General features: G+C 39.5%; 1 protein-coding gene across 2 annotated transcripts; it reads left to right on the forward strand.

Annotated features, from left to right (window-relative positions):
- The first annotated feature begins 4,924 nt into the window (after positions 1–4,924).
- Positions 4,925–16,916, forward strand: g6pd (glucose-6-phosphate dehydrogenase). 2 transcript variants are annotated; one of them, XM_061795396.1, is made up of 13 exons: positions 4,925–4,961; positions 7,109–7,230; positions 11,430–11,467; positions 11,591–11,699; positions 11,835–12,052; positions 12,233–12,391; positions 14,453–14,578; positions 14,732–14,825; positions 14,924–15,110; positions 15,206–15,441; positions 15,554–15,630; positions 15,773–15,865; positions 15,947–16,916. In XM_061795396.1, the coding sequence occupies exons 1-13, from the start codon at positions 4,940–4,942 to the stop codon at positions 16,035–16,037; spliced, it is 1,572 nt and encodes a 523-aa protein (XP_061651380.1). In that variant the 5' UTR covers positions 4,925–4,939; the 3' UTR covers positions 16,038–16,916. The 2 variants fall into 2 exon arrangements, with proteins under 2 accessions (XP_061651380.1, XP_061651389.1); XM_061795405.1 differs by lacking the exon at positions 4,925–4,961 and adding an exon at positions 4,974–5,115.
- The last annotated feature ends 303 nt before the right edge of the window (positions 16,917–17,219 follow it).

Genomic DNA, 17,219 nt, shown 5'->3' on the forward strand with positions numbered 1-17,219 from the left:
CATTTAAAAAGAAATCAATGGCTCATCTGTATACTTTTACTTACTCATGTTTCTATATGTGCTGCATAAATGTGTTAATTGTGGTGAAAAATGCAAGACCTACTGTTTATTCACACATTTTCTTATTGAATTACACCTGAACAACACCTTTAATAAGACATTTAAACATGTTTTGTAACGAAATTTGAAAGCAGTCAAAAGAAGCTATTATTTCCTGCAGGGAGCACCTGTGCCATCCATGAGTTAACTGTGATTTAAGCCAGGGGTGTCCGGACATTTTTCCTCTGAGAGCCACATTAAGAAAGATTGAGTGATGCGAGGGCTACTATAAAATTCTTCGACTTTATTATGTATTAAACATTCTAAAACAAATCCATCAGTTATTATGAAAAAAAAACAATTCTGTTCGAGGTGGAAAGGCAAAGATTTAAGAACATTTCTGGATTTTGGGGTGACCCAAGACCCTGTATATCACTAGAATATATTTGCCCCTGCACTGAACAGCAGTTGGATGCCATTTCCCCATTCAGAACCAAAATGAGAGCAATTTGTAGTCAGCTGACAAATTTCAAAGCAGTTACTTTCCGATTACTGTTGTGATATTGTGATCAGCACTCTGAGCCACCTCTGCAAAGCATGGTGCACTGTTCCTCTCCCTCCCTCCCTCTCTAGCACTGATCTCATCCTCGACTACGCACCTGGTTTCCAGCAGCACTCATCAGAGCCTGCACTTAAGCCTGGCAATCCCAGTGTTCCAGCGCCAGAGTATTCCCACATCTCTGTGGTACACCGGCCGAGTCTTTGCTTGAGTATTGAACAAAGTTACCTAACTTCCAGTGCTTGCAGTGACCCTCTTCTCCTCCTTCTCCAGTGCCTTTCAGTGCCCGCCTCCACCACACTGCCAAGCTCACTTACCTGCTCAATCGTCAACCTCCTACACTCTCCTGCTCCCATGGATCACCCTCACGCCTCTGGATTCTGGACCACGCACAGATTACAATAAAACCCCTTCCCACCCCTTCTTCTGTCTCAGTCTGCTTTTGGGTCCAATCTAACATCTTTGGTTTCAAACCGTAACAGATTTGTTGACAAATTGAAACTTGAACTGGATCAGAAAGTGGAGGAAACCATTGTTGCTTCTGAAACAGAATTAACTTAAGTCACCGTAATGGAGACATTGTATTACTTTTTTAGTCTTTTGCATATATAGAAAAGCTCTATATAAAACCAGTTCATCAGTAGTTGTAGTAGTGGTTGTCAGAGACATTGCACACACACAGAGAATGTGGGTGTCATGGATGTGTGTTCTGGTTGTTGTCTTCCCCCTGTCTGACAATGAATGTGGAGCTTTGTAGCCTTTGGTACCTCAGTAAAGGCACTTTTATACAGCTCTTAAATCTGATTAGATTGTGCAGGAGTATGGCACATTTTTAAATGTGATCTAAATAGATAATTATAAAAACGGTCATTTTTCTTGCATCACATTTGCATCTGCTACATGTTTGACCTAGTCTACAGTAAAGTCTCAGTAGTCAGTCAATGAAGACCTAATTATGTCCCAGCAGTGCATTAGCCTACATACACAGTGTATGATTGCTGTTCCTCAAACAACTAAATGCTTTAAGCTACAGACTCAGTATATACAAATAATAGGTGCAGTTGCAACAATTGACCTTGTGTGATAACAGCAAAATGGCAGGTATAGTTTACATGATTTACCGGTTAGGCAACATGGAGTGCACTGAAGCGCATACACAAGAATAACCGCCCATCTAGTGTGCTGATGTTTTATACCACTCGTTGTCTCACTGAATTTATTTTCTGGACAATCTTTAACAATGCCAGTGTTACATTATTTTTGTTAATTACAGGTATCCTCTAATATCTTTCACTTTGTAGTGAGTGGTATTTGGAATATACTGAACCAGCTGCAAGAATCTAAGGATGAATAGAGGCTGTAGCAACAGGCAACCATTATTAACTCAACTTAGTACATGATGAAACACTTTGTGAAATTCATTTCCTCATTCTTGTCAGACTTGGGCCATTTCCAAAAGGAAGAACCTAAGACCCATCTGAAAACGCATTATAAATCTACTGTGGTTTTTAGGCTCCTCGTTGAGACATGAAAGATTCCAAGCAAGGATTTTTAATGTCACTGTTCATTTTAGTCACATACATGCAGCTCCAAATAGGCCTTTTTGTTAGACAGTTTTTGTGTGCTAAATGTCTCTTTTGTTGCATTCACTACCGTTCACAAGAAAACACTGTTTGCTAAAACCATTGTATATAATTCATTTGCCTATGGCATCAGCGTGCACCACTTATTTGGAAGAAACTAAAAAAAAATAATACTTCCTTTTATTCATGCTGCCTCCGGTTTTCTTCAGTGGAACAGTAGTGCACTGTTTGGGGGTTTACACGGGATCAGCCTGGTGAAGGGATCAATTTGCTGCCATGTTTGGTGTGGACATAATGTCTTTAGACAACAGGAAGAATTTGTATACAGTAATCCCTCGCTATATCGCGGTTCACTTATTGTGGATTTTGTAGGTCACTGTAGTGCAGTGTAGTGCTTTATTGGCTATATGATTTTAATGTAGCAGCAATGACTTACATAAATTGGGCTCTTATTCTTAGCAGAAAAAGAAACCTTACTGGGTGATCTCAACTACATTTACTAAATCACCAAGTTGCTTGAAGATAAACAAACATGACCGGCAAGTCAATGTTTAAAACACAAGCCACATTCAGAGTTTTATTGCTTGAAGATACAACTAACATGACTGGAAAGTTACTTTTTAAAACACAAGCCACAGTCAGAATTTTATTTAAAAAAATCACAAATACCAACCCGATGAATAGCTAATGCACAAATTCATAACAATATGAACAGGGCCAACTACAAATAAAGAGCAATATTTAGCTTGATTTTCTACAACTACAGTACCATAGTTTGGGTTCCAATCATGCTCGCCTGTTCACACCATGTCCGCATGGGCTGTTGTTTACGTCACTCAAGAAAGGCATGTGCTTGTGTGAAGTGTGTGGATGGTAACTTCAAGTGGACAAATAAAATACCTGCACCTATCTAAAGTATCACTGGCATTGACTTGTATATATGAAACCTATATATTTATATAATAATGTCATTCTAGAACGTAACCCCCGTGATAAATGAGGGTTTACTCTCTATCAAATATCCAAAGTATCTTCAAAACATTGTATAAAAAATGTTCCAAGGGTGAGTGAAATGATTTTATTTTTTTGGCTAAATTGACTGTTAATTCATTTTGAGCTATTCCAATTTGCCAGTTGTATGAAATACAATAAATAACTATTAGCATAGATGGTGTTTCACAAAAGTTCAAGGACTGGTGTCACAAAAGCTATATTTCAAATCCAAACTACAAAGTACAAGTTTTCCACTTCGAAGTAATCCACCCTGGAGTCCAACACACTTCTTTGCCATGCCTTCATGCACTCCTGGAAGGTTTCTTTCGGGATCCTCCATAACTCTGTCGTCACGGCCATCTTGATATTCTCCACGATCTCAAAACAGGTCCCATTGATGGAAAAGGGAGAAAAGAGGAAAGAATCACATAAATGACTCATTGAAACGAACTAATCTTTTGAGTGAACGTACTGAATGGAATCACTTCGTGAAGTGATGGGTTACTTTGTCCCTTCAGTTGAACTCAACCGTGAATGTGTGCCGTACGAGAAACTCCCGCGCAAACAGCGCCGCTGGTGGATTGGCGACAGTGGCTGAGTGCGGAGGCTTCGTGGGCCTCTCGATCTTGCTGCACAGTGGTTATGACAGTCCATTAAAATATGTCTTCATGTGAAACTGGTCAATGGTGCAAAAAAGATTGGAGACCGCTGCGCTAGAAAACAGTGCCAGATCACCTGATTGTCCCATTCTGTAAATCTTAGAAAATCCAATGAAGTCGGTGGGTCGGGAAAGAAATGAGGACCAAGAAACAACCCCTGGTGCTCCTTTTAGAACTAGACCAAAATTGTTACGTGCACCCCTGGTTGTAACAGTAAGTCTTAAATCAGCTTCCCCGCCCCCCAAAAATAATGTACCCTGCGATTGTTTGGCGACCAGTTCAGGGTTTACCTCACTTCTCGCCCAAAGATAGCTGGGATAGGCTCCAGCACGCCCGTGACCCTAGTGAGGATAAGCGGTACGGGAATGGATGGAGTACTACATAGCTAAGTTTGTTCTTTACCAGTTAGCGTAACAGCTAAAACAGCTAGCCTGTACTCTTGAGCAAAAAACTCTAACATTAACATAGATTTTGAAACCCTGTTAACCCTGTTACTATAATTACAGTAATAATAAGATTAAATGACTATTCTAATCAAATCCAACTTCCTTTGTTTAATTGAATAGGATTTATTCAGCAACATTTTTGAAAAATATTGTTTTCTCAGGTGCCTGAGTATCTGTAACAAGGTAGTGCCAAACACAGCAAAATATCTGATATAAGTAACAAATATCTCCTAAAAAGTGTACACTTGATGGTTGATATGGACGGATCAAAGTACATGGTAGTTTCTTACCAGTTTTTAGTATAAAATAAATTGTCCATCCATCCATTTTCTAAACTGGTTATCCTCGCTAAGTATGTTATGATGTTTTTTTGTTATGATCAAAAAAAATATGGTTTTATTCTCTCTTAATAGTATAGTTTGATTATGTATCCTGTATTATATTGTCTTATAGATGCATTTTACTCCTTTTTTACATCATGGCCAGGGGACTACAGATGAAAACTAGCCTTCTGGCTAATTCTGGCTTTTTTAACCATGTGTACTTCATGTGTTTTTTGAAATTGCATTGTTCCCTTTCAAAAATAAACTGATAAACTAAACTATTGGGCGCACCCAGTAGCCCCGCCCACCAGCGAGGCAGTGACGTCATCGGGCAGCAATGGGAACTCGAGCGAGCGCTGGTGAGTTTGCCGCAAACCAATAATATCGCACAATTCCGAGTTGTCACTCGAACAAGGAAGTAGTGCGCCGCCCCGGTCCGGCTCGGTTGCTGGAGTTTCCGTGTGTATTATTCGCACCCAAAGTATATTCCGTTGTCTTCTTGAGAACGGGCACGTAAGTAACGCTTATTTTTTTATTTTATTTTATTTTTATATAAACTCTTGAGTGAGCTTTTTTTTTCCCCGAGCGAGGCGCCGCTTGCTAGCTTGGCAGAGGCAGCTCGCGTTGTCATAACAGCACCTGAAGCTAAGCATTGATGACCGGGCGCTTTCGGTTATTCGTCCGCACAACTCGCGGGCTCCTGCAAAATATCCCACACACGGACAAACCTTTTGCTTCATTCTGCATTTAGAAGCCAGCGCTAGCGTTTCATTTCCCCTTTTAAATGAGAGACGAATGCTGGACTAGAGTGACGAGTTGGGTCATCTATCAAGGTGCTCAGCGGAAACGTTGAGCGCTGCTTGATAGGGGACTTAGTGGAGGATTTGTCTAATATCATTATAATTTGTCTCGGGCTATTTCTGTTACTTGTAGTGACTGTAGGAGGGATAGTACGTTGAGCCCAGATCTACCTGTTCTCACTGTCTCCTGTTTATTGCAGTTAAACGACTGTTTGCTGCATTTCAAATGAAAAGTTGAGAAGAATAATTGCAGTACTTCCTGGACGTACCAGGAAGTACTGCAATAACTGTTTACTCACAACTCAATGTGGCTCGAGTGGCGAGTAATTGGACGAGGAAGTCATTCTGAACAATGCAACCTTTACCAGAGATGCAGCTTTCTGATGTTATGATATAATATTGTCAGAGGTAAGTACTCAAAAAAGTACTCAAACGCTGTATTTAAGTAGTTAGTAAGTAAAATAAATGAGCCAATGTCATTTTTCAATGAAAACACTTACAAAATGTTTCACATTACATAGTTCAACTACAGCACAGATACGGTACTTGTATAAAAAAGACTGGTAAATGTAGAACTATGGATTCAAGTCCATCCATCCATCCATCAATTTTCTGAGCTGCTTCTCACAAGGTTCGCGGGCGTGCTGTAGCCTATCCCAGCTATCATCGGTCATGTAATGAAAAATGCCCTAAAAAGTACTGACTCTGAAATGCACTTATGTACAAATGTAAAACGTACATTATATACAGTATCCTTTCTGATAACTTGGCAGAACGAAGAATAATTAAATATTTTTCTTCAAAACAACAACAGCTAGCTAGCATTGGCTCAGGCTTTTATACTACTGTATGAAAACGACATCTTCCCATAGCTTTGCCAACATTGTTAACTAAGTTACTAAAAATGCCAAACTAGCTAATGATAGTAACTGGAAAAACTGCACCCTACCTATATGTTTTTTTTTTTCAAGACACAATGTATTCACCAATAATCATTCTTTGACCCCGAAACATAAAATCATTATAAAATTATCTGAAATAAAGCCATGGATTGGGAATATCTTTCTTCTCCAAATCTGTTGCGTCATTGTCGTTAATGCTCCCTGGTTAACCTTCCTCCATGACGCTGCTGTCTCTGCTTTTTCCACCTTATAAGTCTCCAAGAGCTTAATCAAGAGCTTAGCTCTTACTCTACCCCTCACTTCGTGTCCGCTTCCAGGGAGGTTGGAAAAAAAGTAGCAACCCTATTTTGACAAAGTAAAGAGTAGAAATTAGAGATATCTGTACTGAAATGTATGCAGCAAAACTTAAAAAGTTGCCAGAAAAATAAATACCCTAGTAAAGTACAGATACCTGAAAAATTAAGTACACAATAATAAAGTATTTGTACTTCTTTACTTCCCACCACTGAATATTGCAGCCAATGAATGTTTTTGATGACATATGTAAATAGCTGACACGTCCCACCCAATAACAGTGACACTTGCGTGTGCATTAGATTAGTTCGTTTTGTTTTTTTATGAATATTTTTGTCATCAGATTTGCATTAGTTAAGGCAATGAGATTACAGATGTTTTAGTTACTCACCAATCATTCTGGAATTAACTGGAGACTATCGGTGCAGCCAAATTACTCTTGTTATACTGATGGTTGGTTTATTACGTGAAGAAACACAGTTTTTAACTTGTCTGTTTTATTTTTTATAGAGAAAATGAGCAACATTCCTCTCTCTCGCTCCGAGGTGTTTGGGGAACTGAGGAAGGAACTGCACAACGATCATGAGTTCCGACATTTCGACGCTCATGTATTTATCATCATGGGAGCCTCGGTGAGAATTTTACTGTGCCCAGTTTTACGCTGATACAGTTAGAAATTCTCAGGAATTTGGACAATTTTAGGTCAAACAAGATTGCTAAACGATTAATCGGTTATCAAAAATAGTTATCGATTAATTTGATTGATTTGATTAGTTGTTCATTAATCAATTAATCGTTGCACCTCTAAAAACAATAAGCAAAAAGCTATCATAGCAGCTGCTTTATCAGAAAAGAAAAGCAATAAAGATGTCCATCCATCCATTTTCTGAGCCGCTTATCCTCACAAGGGTCGCGGGAGTGCTGGAGCCTATACCAGCTATCTTTGGGCAGGCGGCGGGGTACACCCTGAACTGGTTGCCAGCCAATCGCAGGCAATAAAGATGTGTTCAGTCTTATCCTGAGTGACTTCAAAGAGAGACGTGTCTCCTTTTGAAGCTAGCTTGATGTATTGTGCAGTATTTCTTCTAATTAATTTTTAATACCTGGGTGTGTCATCCACATGAACAAATAAACACCTCATGACATGGTAAAGTTACAGTGAACTTTGCCTATTCGCAATCGGCTAAAAACACATCTATTGGTGGTTGTTGTGCTCTTTCAATAACACTCAAAAATTCCATAAGATGGCGCCAAAGCCTTGGCTAATAGGAAGGTAGCGATTGGTTTCAAGGAAGGATTTTGAAGTAAGTTATAACATCACAGCTTTGTAAGTTGGAAAGTAGTTAAATTTAGCCTGGTTTATTTGCTGAAGTTTTTCAAAAAACTAATAATCTGCAAGTCAGTTTTTGCCAAGGTGGAGGGGTGACGAAAACTGGTGGAGACAAAACCCAAACGAGCAGACAAGATGTGAACATGTATCAGGAAAACTTTGACAAAACATGACACCAACTAAATCTAATCAAAACAAAGTCAACCAAAACACAAGATTGCAATAGATGTGACAGACAATATTTGTTCAATCACCTTTGACGTTTTTACTTTTGAATAGGCATCTCTGTTTTTCTCCAAAAGTTTTTGCTGGCTCTTTGCCAGTTTGATCAGTGGACTCTTTGGTGAAACAAACCATTTAGATTATGTCCACACAAGTAGTGATACTGTTTCAATTTGAACCAAGCGCGTCTGAAACATCTTCCCTATGCATTATCTCTCGCACATGCCAATCTTTTTAAAAGTATGTTGCAAGTATTCAAAAATACTACAGTAGTTGCACATGATCTGATTTCGGAAATGTTGAAAGTTATTTCACCAAGATTCTATAAACAAGGGCTGCTCAGTAATCCAAGGTTTCAAAAGCATCACCTCAAGGTTCCTCTTTCCTTATACTTTGTATGATAGCATCTATTCCGCAATATCACTAAGTACCTGCCCTTGATTTAAAGACAAATTAAAGCATAGCAGACTATTTTAACACAGGAAGTGGAATGCATCCTTACAAATATTTTGGAATGCTAAAGTCTTTGTGACAAAAGTGAAAAGCGGTCTGTGCTGCTACTCATTTGTAGGTGGAGGACTGACGAACAAATGGTAGAGAGCGATGTTCAGAGAACCAATGTGATTTCCTCCTCAGCCTCAATTAACAGAAGAATAAATAAGAGTGAAAAAAGCGGCATCACCATGTTTTGTTGTCAGACCACTTCCACTACACGCTTTTTTCACAATTTGTCAAATGTAGCCTTATCACAAAATCCTCTCTGCGGTGCACAATGTAGCCAATTTAGTGCAGATTTACTATTTATTATACAGTATATCATTGCTACTAATTAGCAATTTCTTTTCTGGTGTTATTGGAGACTTGTGTGGTTTGTTTAATTTGTATATTGTTTTTGTGAACGGTGCAATGCCGACACCGTTATGCCAAACCAATTGGGTGATGCCATCATTTAACAACTTCAAGCGGCTTCCAGGACAGCCAATAAATCCTACTTTGCTTAGTTGAGTTGGTGACACTGGTGGTGCAGGGTGAAGGTTTTGTGCAAATGGTTTGCGGTTTTTCTTTTCTTTTAATACAGTTACCATGCAACCTCCAAAGTTGGACACAATCTATTCCGTGATACTGTTTGAATTTCAAGTTGTCAAATTTCAAAGCATTTATTATTTTTTAAAAAAATAGGAAACAATGCAAGAGCTGCACAGTGGAGTATGTGGTTAACGCGTCTGTTTAACAGGTTTCTGTGTGGAGTCTGCTTGTTCTCACTGTGCTTGCTTGATTTTTTTTCTGGGGATTAATATTATGTGTCCTGTGATTGACTGGCGACCAGTCCAGGGTGTCCCCTGTCTCTTTCCCACAAGTCAACTGCGGTAAGCTCCGATTCACCTGTGACCATGAACAGGATAAACAGAAGATAAAGGATAGATTGATGGAAATGGAATGGATCAGTTTTAGGCTCAAACTATCGCTGTTATAAAACCTGAAGTAACATTATAACAAAGAAAGCAATCTTCACCTTTTTTCTGTTGCAGGATTTTAAGTATTGCTCAAAGTAAAAAGTCTTGTGCATATAAAGTGTATTATTTACTCTGCTAGGTAAAAACAAATATTATTTTAAGGAATTAATATTTAATGGATTGTATTGCTCAAAGTACATGGCCTGCAGTATGTCACAATAAGTTCCATTGCTTGTTCTATTGCCATCACCACACTTTTCCATTTTGTCACACAAAAATTGAACTGATTTTGTGGCGTTGGGCTTCAGTAGAGTATCGTGTACACGACAGTACAGTACGTATTGTAAAAACTACTACCACCTGCTGGCATGAAGAGGAATCTTCTGCCATTTTTCTCAAGTCTGTTACAAATTAGCATAAGTTGAAGAACTCTAATTACTTGAGGTTGTGGCATTTTGAAATTAAATTTTGAATCTCATTTTGTTTTGTCATGCCATCAAACTATCAATTTCTGTCTTTGCACACACGGTACGTATGGGGGTAATGACTCAGTCTTTTTCTCTTTGTCTGCTCTTTGGTGAGGTGAGCAGTGTTGTTGCTATGCCATTGGATGTCAGCATTTTCCTTTCAGGGGGATACTCTGCCAAATAAAAGGAAGGACTCAATCGTGTGCTGTTTCACTCTAGTTGAACCTGTTTACTGGTGCATATGCTGTAGTTTCAATTAAGGTAGTTGGTCACTTCTCTTCATAACCACATTTTACCACTATACAAGGGGTGGCAAGTTCTAGTAAATGAGAGCATTTAATAAGCATTAAGCTTATAAGCAATAAGCATTTAAGTCTTTATAACTTTAAGTCATCAGCACTTTGTTTGAATGTGTTGTTCAAGATCTGCTAGTATGCCAGAATTAATTTAGGCTGCATGGTGTTTAACTGGTTAGCACACCTGCCTCACGGTTCTGAGGACCCGGGTTCAAATCCGGCCTCACCTGTGTGGAGTTTGCATGTTCTCTCCGTGCCTGTGTGGGTTTTCTCCGGGTACTCCAGTTTCCTCCCACATCCCAAAAACATGCATGGTAGGTTAATTGAAGACTCTAAATTGTCCGTAGTTGTGAATGTAAGTGTGAATGGCTGTTTATATGTGCCCTGCGATTGGCTGGCGACTAATTCAGGGTGTATCCCGCCTCTCGCCCAAAGATAGGCTCCAGCATATGCTTGTGATGATAACTGTACGGAAAATGAACGAATGAATGAATTCATGCTGATGCATTAGCTGTTGCTGCATCTACTCTAATGAAAAATATAGCAAATTCTGTCTTTTACATCCATCCATGCATTTTCTGTGTCGCTTATCCTGTTACAAGTTGCGGTTGCCTTTTAACACTAATTCAGTTAGAATGAGCACTATTGTATTTGTGTATTTGATACAGCTCTCATGTTGGCTATTGTATGTTGATAATCTGTTTTATTTTTCTCTTTGTTTTAAATGTTTATTAGCTGTTTTTTTTCTTTGTGTTTAAATGCTTTTAATCATGTAAAGCAGATTGAGTTACCTTGTTTATGAAATGCGCTATATAATTACATTTGCTTTGGCTTGCTTATTATGTGTTGCGTGTCTAAAGTCTGTCAGAAACCAATTTTCAGCAGTTTCCCTTTTGGTCGCCAGAATTTCTTTTGAATCCAATATGTAATGAAGAGCTCCTCCTTGTCACATCTTTGTGTTGTTGAAAGTAATAACCTTGGTCAGCAGGGTGACGTAAATAACTTTACAGGGAACCGGCACAGTATTTTAAATTCTTCGTGTTTGTGTGTTTGGACCTGCAGGGTGATCTGGCCAAGAAGAAAATCTACCCAACTCTGTGGTAAGTAAACTTAAAACCTTGGAACATTCCTCACATCCATATACGTTGCAGTGATGACATACTATTCCACTCTAGACTAGTACTTCTAGAGGTTCTGAGTAACTTCTGAAAGCTCTCTTCCAGGTGGTTGTTCAGAGACGGTCTCCTCCCAGAGAAAACATTTTTTATTGGCTTTGCTCGCTCTGACCTGACGGTTGATGCTATCAGGGCTTCCTGCATGCCATACCTCAAGGTATTAGTGCAATAAAGCATATCAATAATACTACATATACCTTTGGGGTATTTTCTCCACTCTACTAAGTATGTAATTGGTTTTAGTTGTAATTTCACCTGACTGTTTATTCCACTTGCTCATCTCCTGGCCTAGGTGACAGACTCTGAAGCAGATCGGTTGTCAGTCTTCTTCAGCAGAAACTCATACATCAGTGGAAAATATGCAGATGATGATTCCTTCTCCAATCTCAATAAACACATCCTCACTCTCCCCGGAGGATCGGAGGCAAACCGGCTCTTCTACTTGGCCCTGCCGCCCACAGTCTACCACGATGTTACCAAGAACATAAAGCACCACTGTATAAGCGAAAAGTCAGTCAACATTTCTTTCCTCATCTCTTGCAGTGCGCTGCTGTATGACTGGATGTTTGTATGCAAAGGAATGCAAGCAGGCGGTTGACAGGCTGCCTTCACATACAGTCTGCTAGAAGTTCAGGTCTTGGGTTCGATGTGAATAGTGTGTTGCAATGATGGCCCATCTGTTCTTTGTAGAGGCTGGACCAGAGTGATTGTAGAGAAGCCGTTTGGACATGACCTTCAGAGCTCTGAAGAACTGTCCGCTCACCTCTCTTCTCTCTTCACTGAAGACCAGATCTATCGTATAGATCACTATCTTGGCAAAGAAATGGTGCAGAACCTTATGGTGCTCAGGTAAGAAATAAAAGTGTTGCCTTTTATAGAAGAGGTATTTTTTTTGCGCGCATTTGAAAGTTCTGTAATTTGGGATAGTCATTTCCAGTTTTGGGGATTATTTTTGGAAGAATTAATGACCAGTCATAGAAAATACACCATGATAGATGAAAAACTGGAAACAGGAAATAGCGCCAAAACATTATGCCCTCTTGCACCAATCCAATCCAATAACTAGATCAAATACTCTGCCTTATCTATGTTCCGTTTTGATTAACACTATCAGAGTGGTGAATGTGTTATTTGGTGGTTCTTTTGTAATACAGTAGATAATTGTAAAAATGGATTACTAGGAAAATTATTTGTATCAAAATGCTTTTGTTAAAACCCTATGATCACACTGTCATGATATCGAATTTTGTTTTGCAACATAAGCATAGATAAAATATTTTAAAATAGTCCGCCAGAGCTGCAAGGAATGCAAAGTTATATATGCTCTTTCACCATCGTTACTGTCATACCGTGTTGCATGTTTTTGTTTGCACATTAAGGAAAAAAATCCAGTTTTTGTTTTGCTTCCTCATTTTAATAAGACCATTTAAGCAACATGTTTTTTTTCTTTATATTCTTGAGATTGTAGGGTGAAAGCTGCAGCTGGCTGTGAGTGTGTACTGAATGGGTGGCAAAAAAAATGGGAAAATGAAATGCCAGAATTTAAGGGGAACATGCTGAGGAAAAAAAAAACTATGAACTAGTTCATTTTTGGAATGGTGAATTTACTTCAAAATTTTTAATTATGAACTATGATCTGAACTAGTTCATTTTTGGAACAGTGAACTGAACTTTGAACTAGTTTGCATAGCAAATAAACTTTTCCAACACTGATTGTGGTATCGTGGTAGTTTACAGTAGTGAAAAACTGTACTACAGCATTCTGAGAGCTGGTCCTAATATTTATGACTCTGTTACATAAATAATTGACGTAACCAAAATATCAGAAACAGCTTATGATGCAGTACTGTTGTGCACCACTGCAGACTATAACCACAATTATAAACGGTTGTATTAATACGTCTCAGAATGTGAATTTAACATTATTCTATATGAAGGCATATTATGTGATGCAGTTCTTATATTGGATATCATTATCATTAAATTGTGCAAGTGGTCGGTTGGTGTAGATCAGGGGTGTCAAACTCATTTTTGCCCGCGGTTATGGTTTCCCTTGGAGGGCCGTCATGAGCGCGAACAAATATAGAGTAAATGTACAATTGCCTCATGTTATGACATATACACCAAAAAAATACATCCATCCATTTTCTGAGCCGCTTCTCCTCACTAGGGTCACGGGCGTGCTGGAGCCAATCCCAGCTATCATCGGGCAGGAGGCGGGGTACATCCTGAACTGGTTGCCAGCCAATCGCAGGGCACATACAAACAAACAACCATTCGCACTCACATTCACACCTACGGGCAATTTAGAGATGTCAATTAACCTACCATGCTTTTTTTGGGGGGGATGTGGGAGGAAACCGGAGTGCCCAGAGAAAACACACGCAGGCACAGGAAGAACATCCAAACTCCACACAGGCGGGGCCGGGGATTGAACCCCGGTCCTCAAAACTGTGAGGCAGACACTCTAACCAGTCGCTCACCGTGCCGCCCCCCAAAAGAATCGATCAATAACTATTTTTGAAACCAGAAGCCAGTAAAAAGTTGTTAATTCAGTTTATTTTGAAATGGGGATTGGTAACAGACATGTTTGCAATCGTTATATAAAAGGGAAGACGATTTGCAATGTTATTTTAGCAAGAAACATGAAATCGATGCACTTGATTTGCTTTCGCGGGCTACATGAATTGATGTGGCAGGCCGGGTGTGAGTTTGACACCTGTGGTGTAGATCAATGGTTTTGCAACTGGTAGGGGGGATTATTGATGATATACATTCCTATTTGATAATTCTGTCAATGTCGAACCGTAAACCAAAGAGGTGTTTTAATAAAGCGTGTTGTCATGAGCAGCTGTGGTTTTGCATGTCGTGCCTCTGCAGCAGAGAACACTCAATGTGATGTTCTTACAGATTTGGAAACCGCATCTTTGGACCAATCTGGAATAGGGACAGTGTCGCCTGTGTAGTCCTCACGTTTAAAGAACCATTTGGCACTCAGGGAAGAGGAGGCTACTTTGATGACTTTGGAATCATCCGGTGAGAGGCCAAAATGTTATTGCGCTGCAATTAAATTCTGTTGACCATTCACTGATGTCGATATTTGATTCGGTCACATGATCAGCATGATCACGTGCTACATGGTAGGCGTCGCAGCTTCCTCTCTGTGATCTCCTGTTCTTTGCTGATTAGAGATGTCATGCAGAACCACTTGCTCCAGTTGCTGTCACTGGTTGCCATGGAGAAACCAGCCTCCACCAGCTCTGATGATGTCAGGGACGAAAAGGTACGACTCTGTTTCTTATTGCTACAAAAATGTTATTTCATTTATATATATATATATATATATATTTTAATCCTCTCACCATGTGGTTCTTCTTGAAGGTGAAAGTGCTGAAATGCATCAATCCAGTGTTAATGTCAGATGTGGTACTGGGTCAATATGTGGGTGACCCAGAGGGGGAAGGAGATGCCAAATTGGGTTATCTTGATGATCCCACAGTTCCCAAAGGATCCACTCAGTCTACATTTGCCACAGCAGTGCTCTATGTGCACAACGAACGCTGGGATGGTAAAGTTGTGTTGCCCTTCAGAAGACATCCACAACACCACATCCATTGCTTGCACCTATTCTGATCGAAGTTGGAACACATGCTTTCTCCTTAGGCGTTCCTTTCATCCTTCGCTGTGGAAAAGCTCTAAATGAGAGGAAGGCTGAGGTGCGGCTGCAATTCACAGACGTCCCGGGGGACATTTTTGGAAATCAGTGTCGCCGGAATGAGCTGGTGGTCCGTGTGCAACCCAATGAGGCAGTCTATGCCAAGATGATGAGCAAGAAACCTGGCGTGTACTTCCGCCCTGAGGAAACAGAGCTGGACCTCACCTACAAGAGCAGATATAAGGCATGCGTAATCTGATTTAACTATGCTGCATGCATTGTTATTGCTGATCAAAGACTACCATGCATTATGAGTGATCTACCTGTCAAAAAATAATCCGAATTATTTTTTGCAGGATGTGAAGCTACCAGATGCCTATGAACGTCTAATTCTGGATGTGTTCTGTGGGAGTCAGATGCACTTTGTTCGCAGGTCTTTAGTCAACGTTTCTCCTCGAAAATTTGTTAAATCTGTTCGATGGGATTAACAGTGTTTACCAAAAGGTGTCGCCATTGATGCAGTTTTTGTGCATTTTTAGATCTTGTACAAATGAAAGATTCTAATGCCTTTACAGCGATGAACTAAAGGAAGCCTGGAGGATCTTTACTCCACTCCTTCACCAAATCGACAAAGAGAAGCCAAAACCTATTCCTTACAAATATGGAAGGTAAGTCAGTATTTCTATCCCCAGTAGAAGGGAAAAACAAAACAAAACACCACATCTTGACAGTCTCCCTCCTTCTTCTAGCCGGGGCCCAGCAGAAGCAGATGACCTTGTAAAGAGAGCTGGATTCCGCTATGAAGGCACTTATGTATGGGTGAACCCCAACAAACTTTGAACTGTGCTGTGCATAGGGTGGAATTGGGTAGGTAGAATAGTTTGAGGGGTGCTGCATGGTTGGGGAGACACTTGTTGTCCCAATACGCTTTACAGGGTGACACTTTCCACTCTGTGGCTCCAGTGATTATTTCTCAGGTAAATAGGTTATTTCTCGGAGCCACTTTATCACGTTTGAAAGAGTGATGAATTTAACCAAGCTTCATGACTTTATCCCACTTTTTGGTTGGTTGTGATTTATTTTTCTTTATTTAAAAAAAAAAAAAAAAAAATACTTTTAGCCCATTTATTTGTGGGGAACATTGAACTTAATTTGGGTGGGGGATCTAAGCCGTATGTTTTTTGACAAAAAAAAGTCTGATAAACAGGCTCCATATCATCCATTAACTAGCCAACTGTCACTGTTAGCTAAGTCTCATACTGTACCAAAAAGATGGTAACTGAACACAGCAGAGTGGAGCACAGGAAGTACTGTGCACAAGCAAAATTTTGTGATTGTAATACCACAAAGCTTTGTTTGCATTATATTGATCACATTTACTGGAACTCTTTTTACTATTCTCTGCCTGTGACCAAGAATATTGGCTCGTGTAAGATAAAACGACCAAGGAGAATGCAGATAGTTTATCTTTGCAGCATTTGTATTGAAAGTCTTAAGTAGCCTCCCTCTGATCGCATTCCCTTTTGTTTACATTTTCACGCTTTAAAGTTACTGAGGTCCGTTCCATATTCTAGATCTAGAAAGATGAAGCAGATAAACACATCAGCGTTGAATGTCCTTGTAATGACCAACGGTGCGCTGCTCTTTTCTGCACAATCATGTACTACTAGCAATGCTACCTTAATATCATGTAATAAACTACTTTTGCTTCTTTATGAACATGTTTCATGAAGTTGTTTGTTTTATTCAAACATATATAATTTCAGATATTCATATTGTAAACTTAAAGCAGGATTTGCCAAATAGGTTTTGCATTTCTTTTTGCCCAAAATAATTCCAGCTTTCCTTCCTTCCTTTTTAAGGAAATGAGTGAAAGTATTTTGACCACCACATTTCCCACTTTGGTGCTGTATGTAGTTGTAACTTGGGTAAAATATTTTTTCACCATTGTCTACTTGATATTTTTATTCACAGACAAATGTTGACATTACATTTAAAAACGTAGTCTGTTAGGCAGTCATG

This window comes from Phyllopteryx taeniolatus, chromosome 1, assembly GCF_024500385.1.
Source record: "Phyllopteryx taeniolatus isolate TA_2022b chromosome 1, UOR_Ptae_1.2, whole genome shotgun sequence".
In the NCBI taxonomy this organism is placed as follows: domain Eukaryota; kingdom Metazoa; phylum Chordata; class Actinopteri; order Syngnathiformes; family Syngnathidae; genus Phyllopteryx; species Phyllopteryx taeniolatus.

What these genes read in the sequence shown, in the direction of transcription:
- g6pd (XM_061795396.1), top strand. Translation starts at nt 4,940, where the DNA reads ATGGGAACTCGAGCGAGCGCTG. An exon ending in AAAATCTACCCAACTCTGTG is followed by an intron (nt 11,468 to 11,590) that starts GTAAGTAAACTT and finishes GCTCTCTTCCAG; the next exon opens with GTGGTTGTTCAGAGACGGTC. An exon ending in ATTCCTTACAAATATGGAAG is followed by an intron (nt 15,866 to 15,946) that starts GTAAGTCAGTAT and finishes TCCTTCTTCTAG; the next exon opens with CCGGGGCCCAGCAGAAGCAG.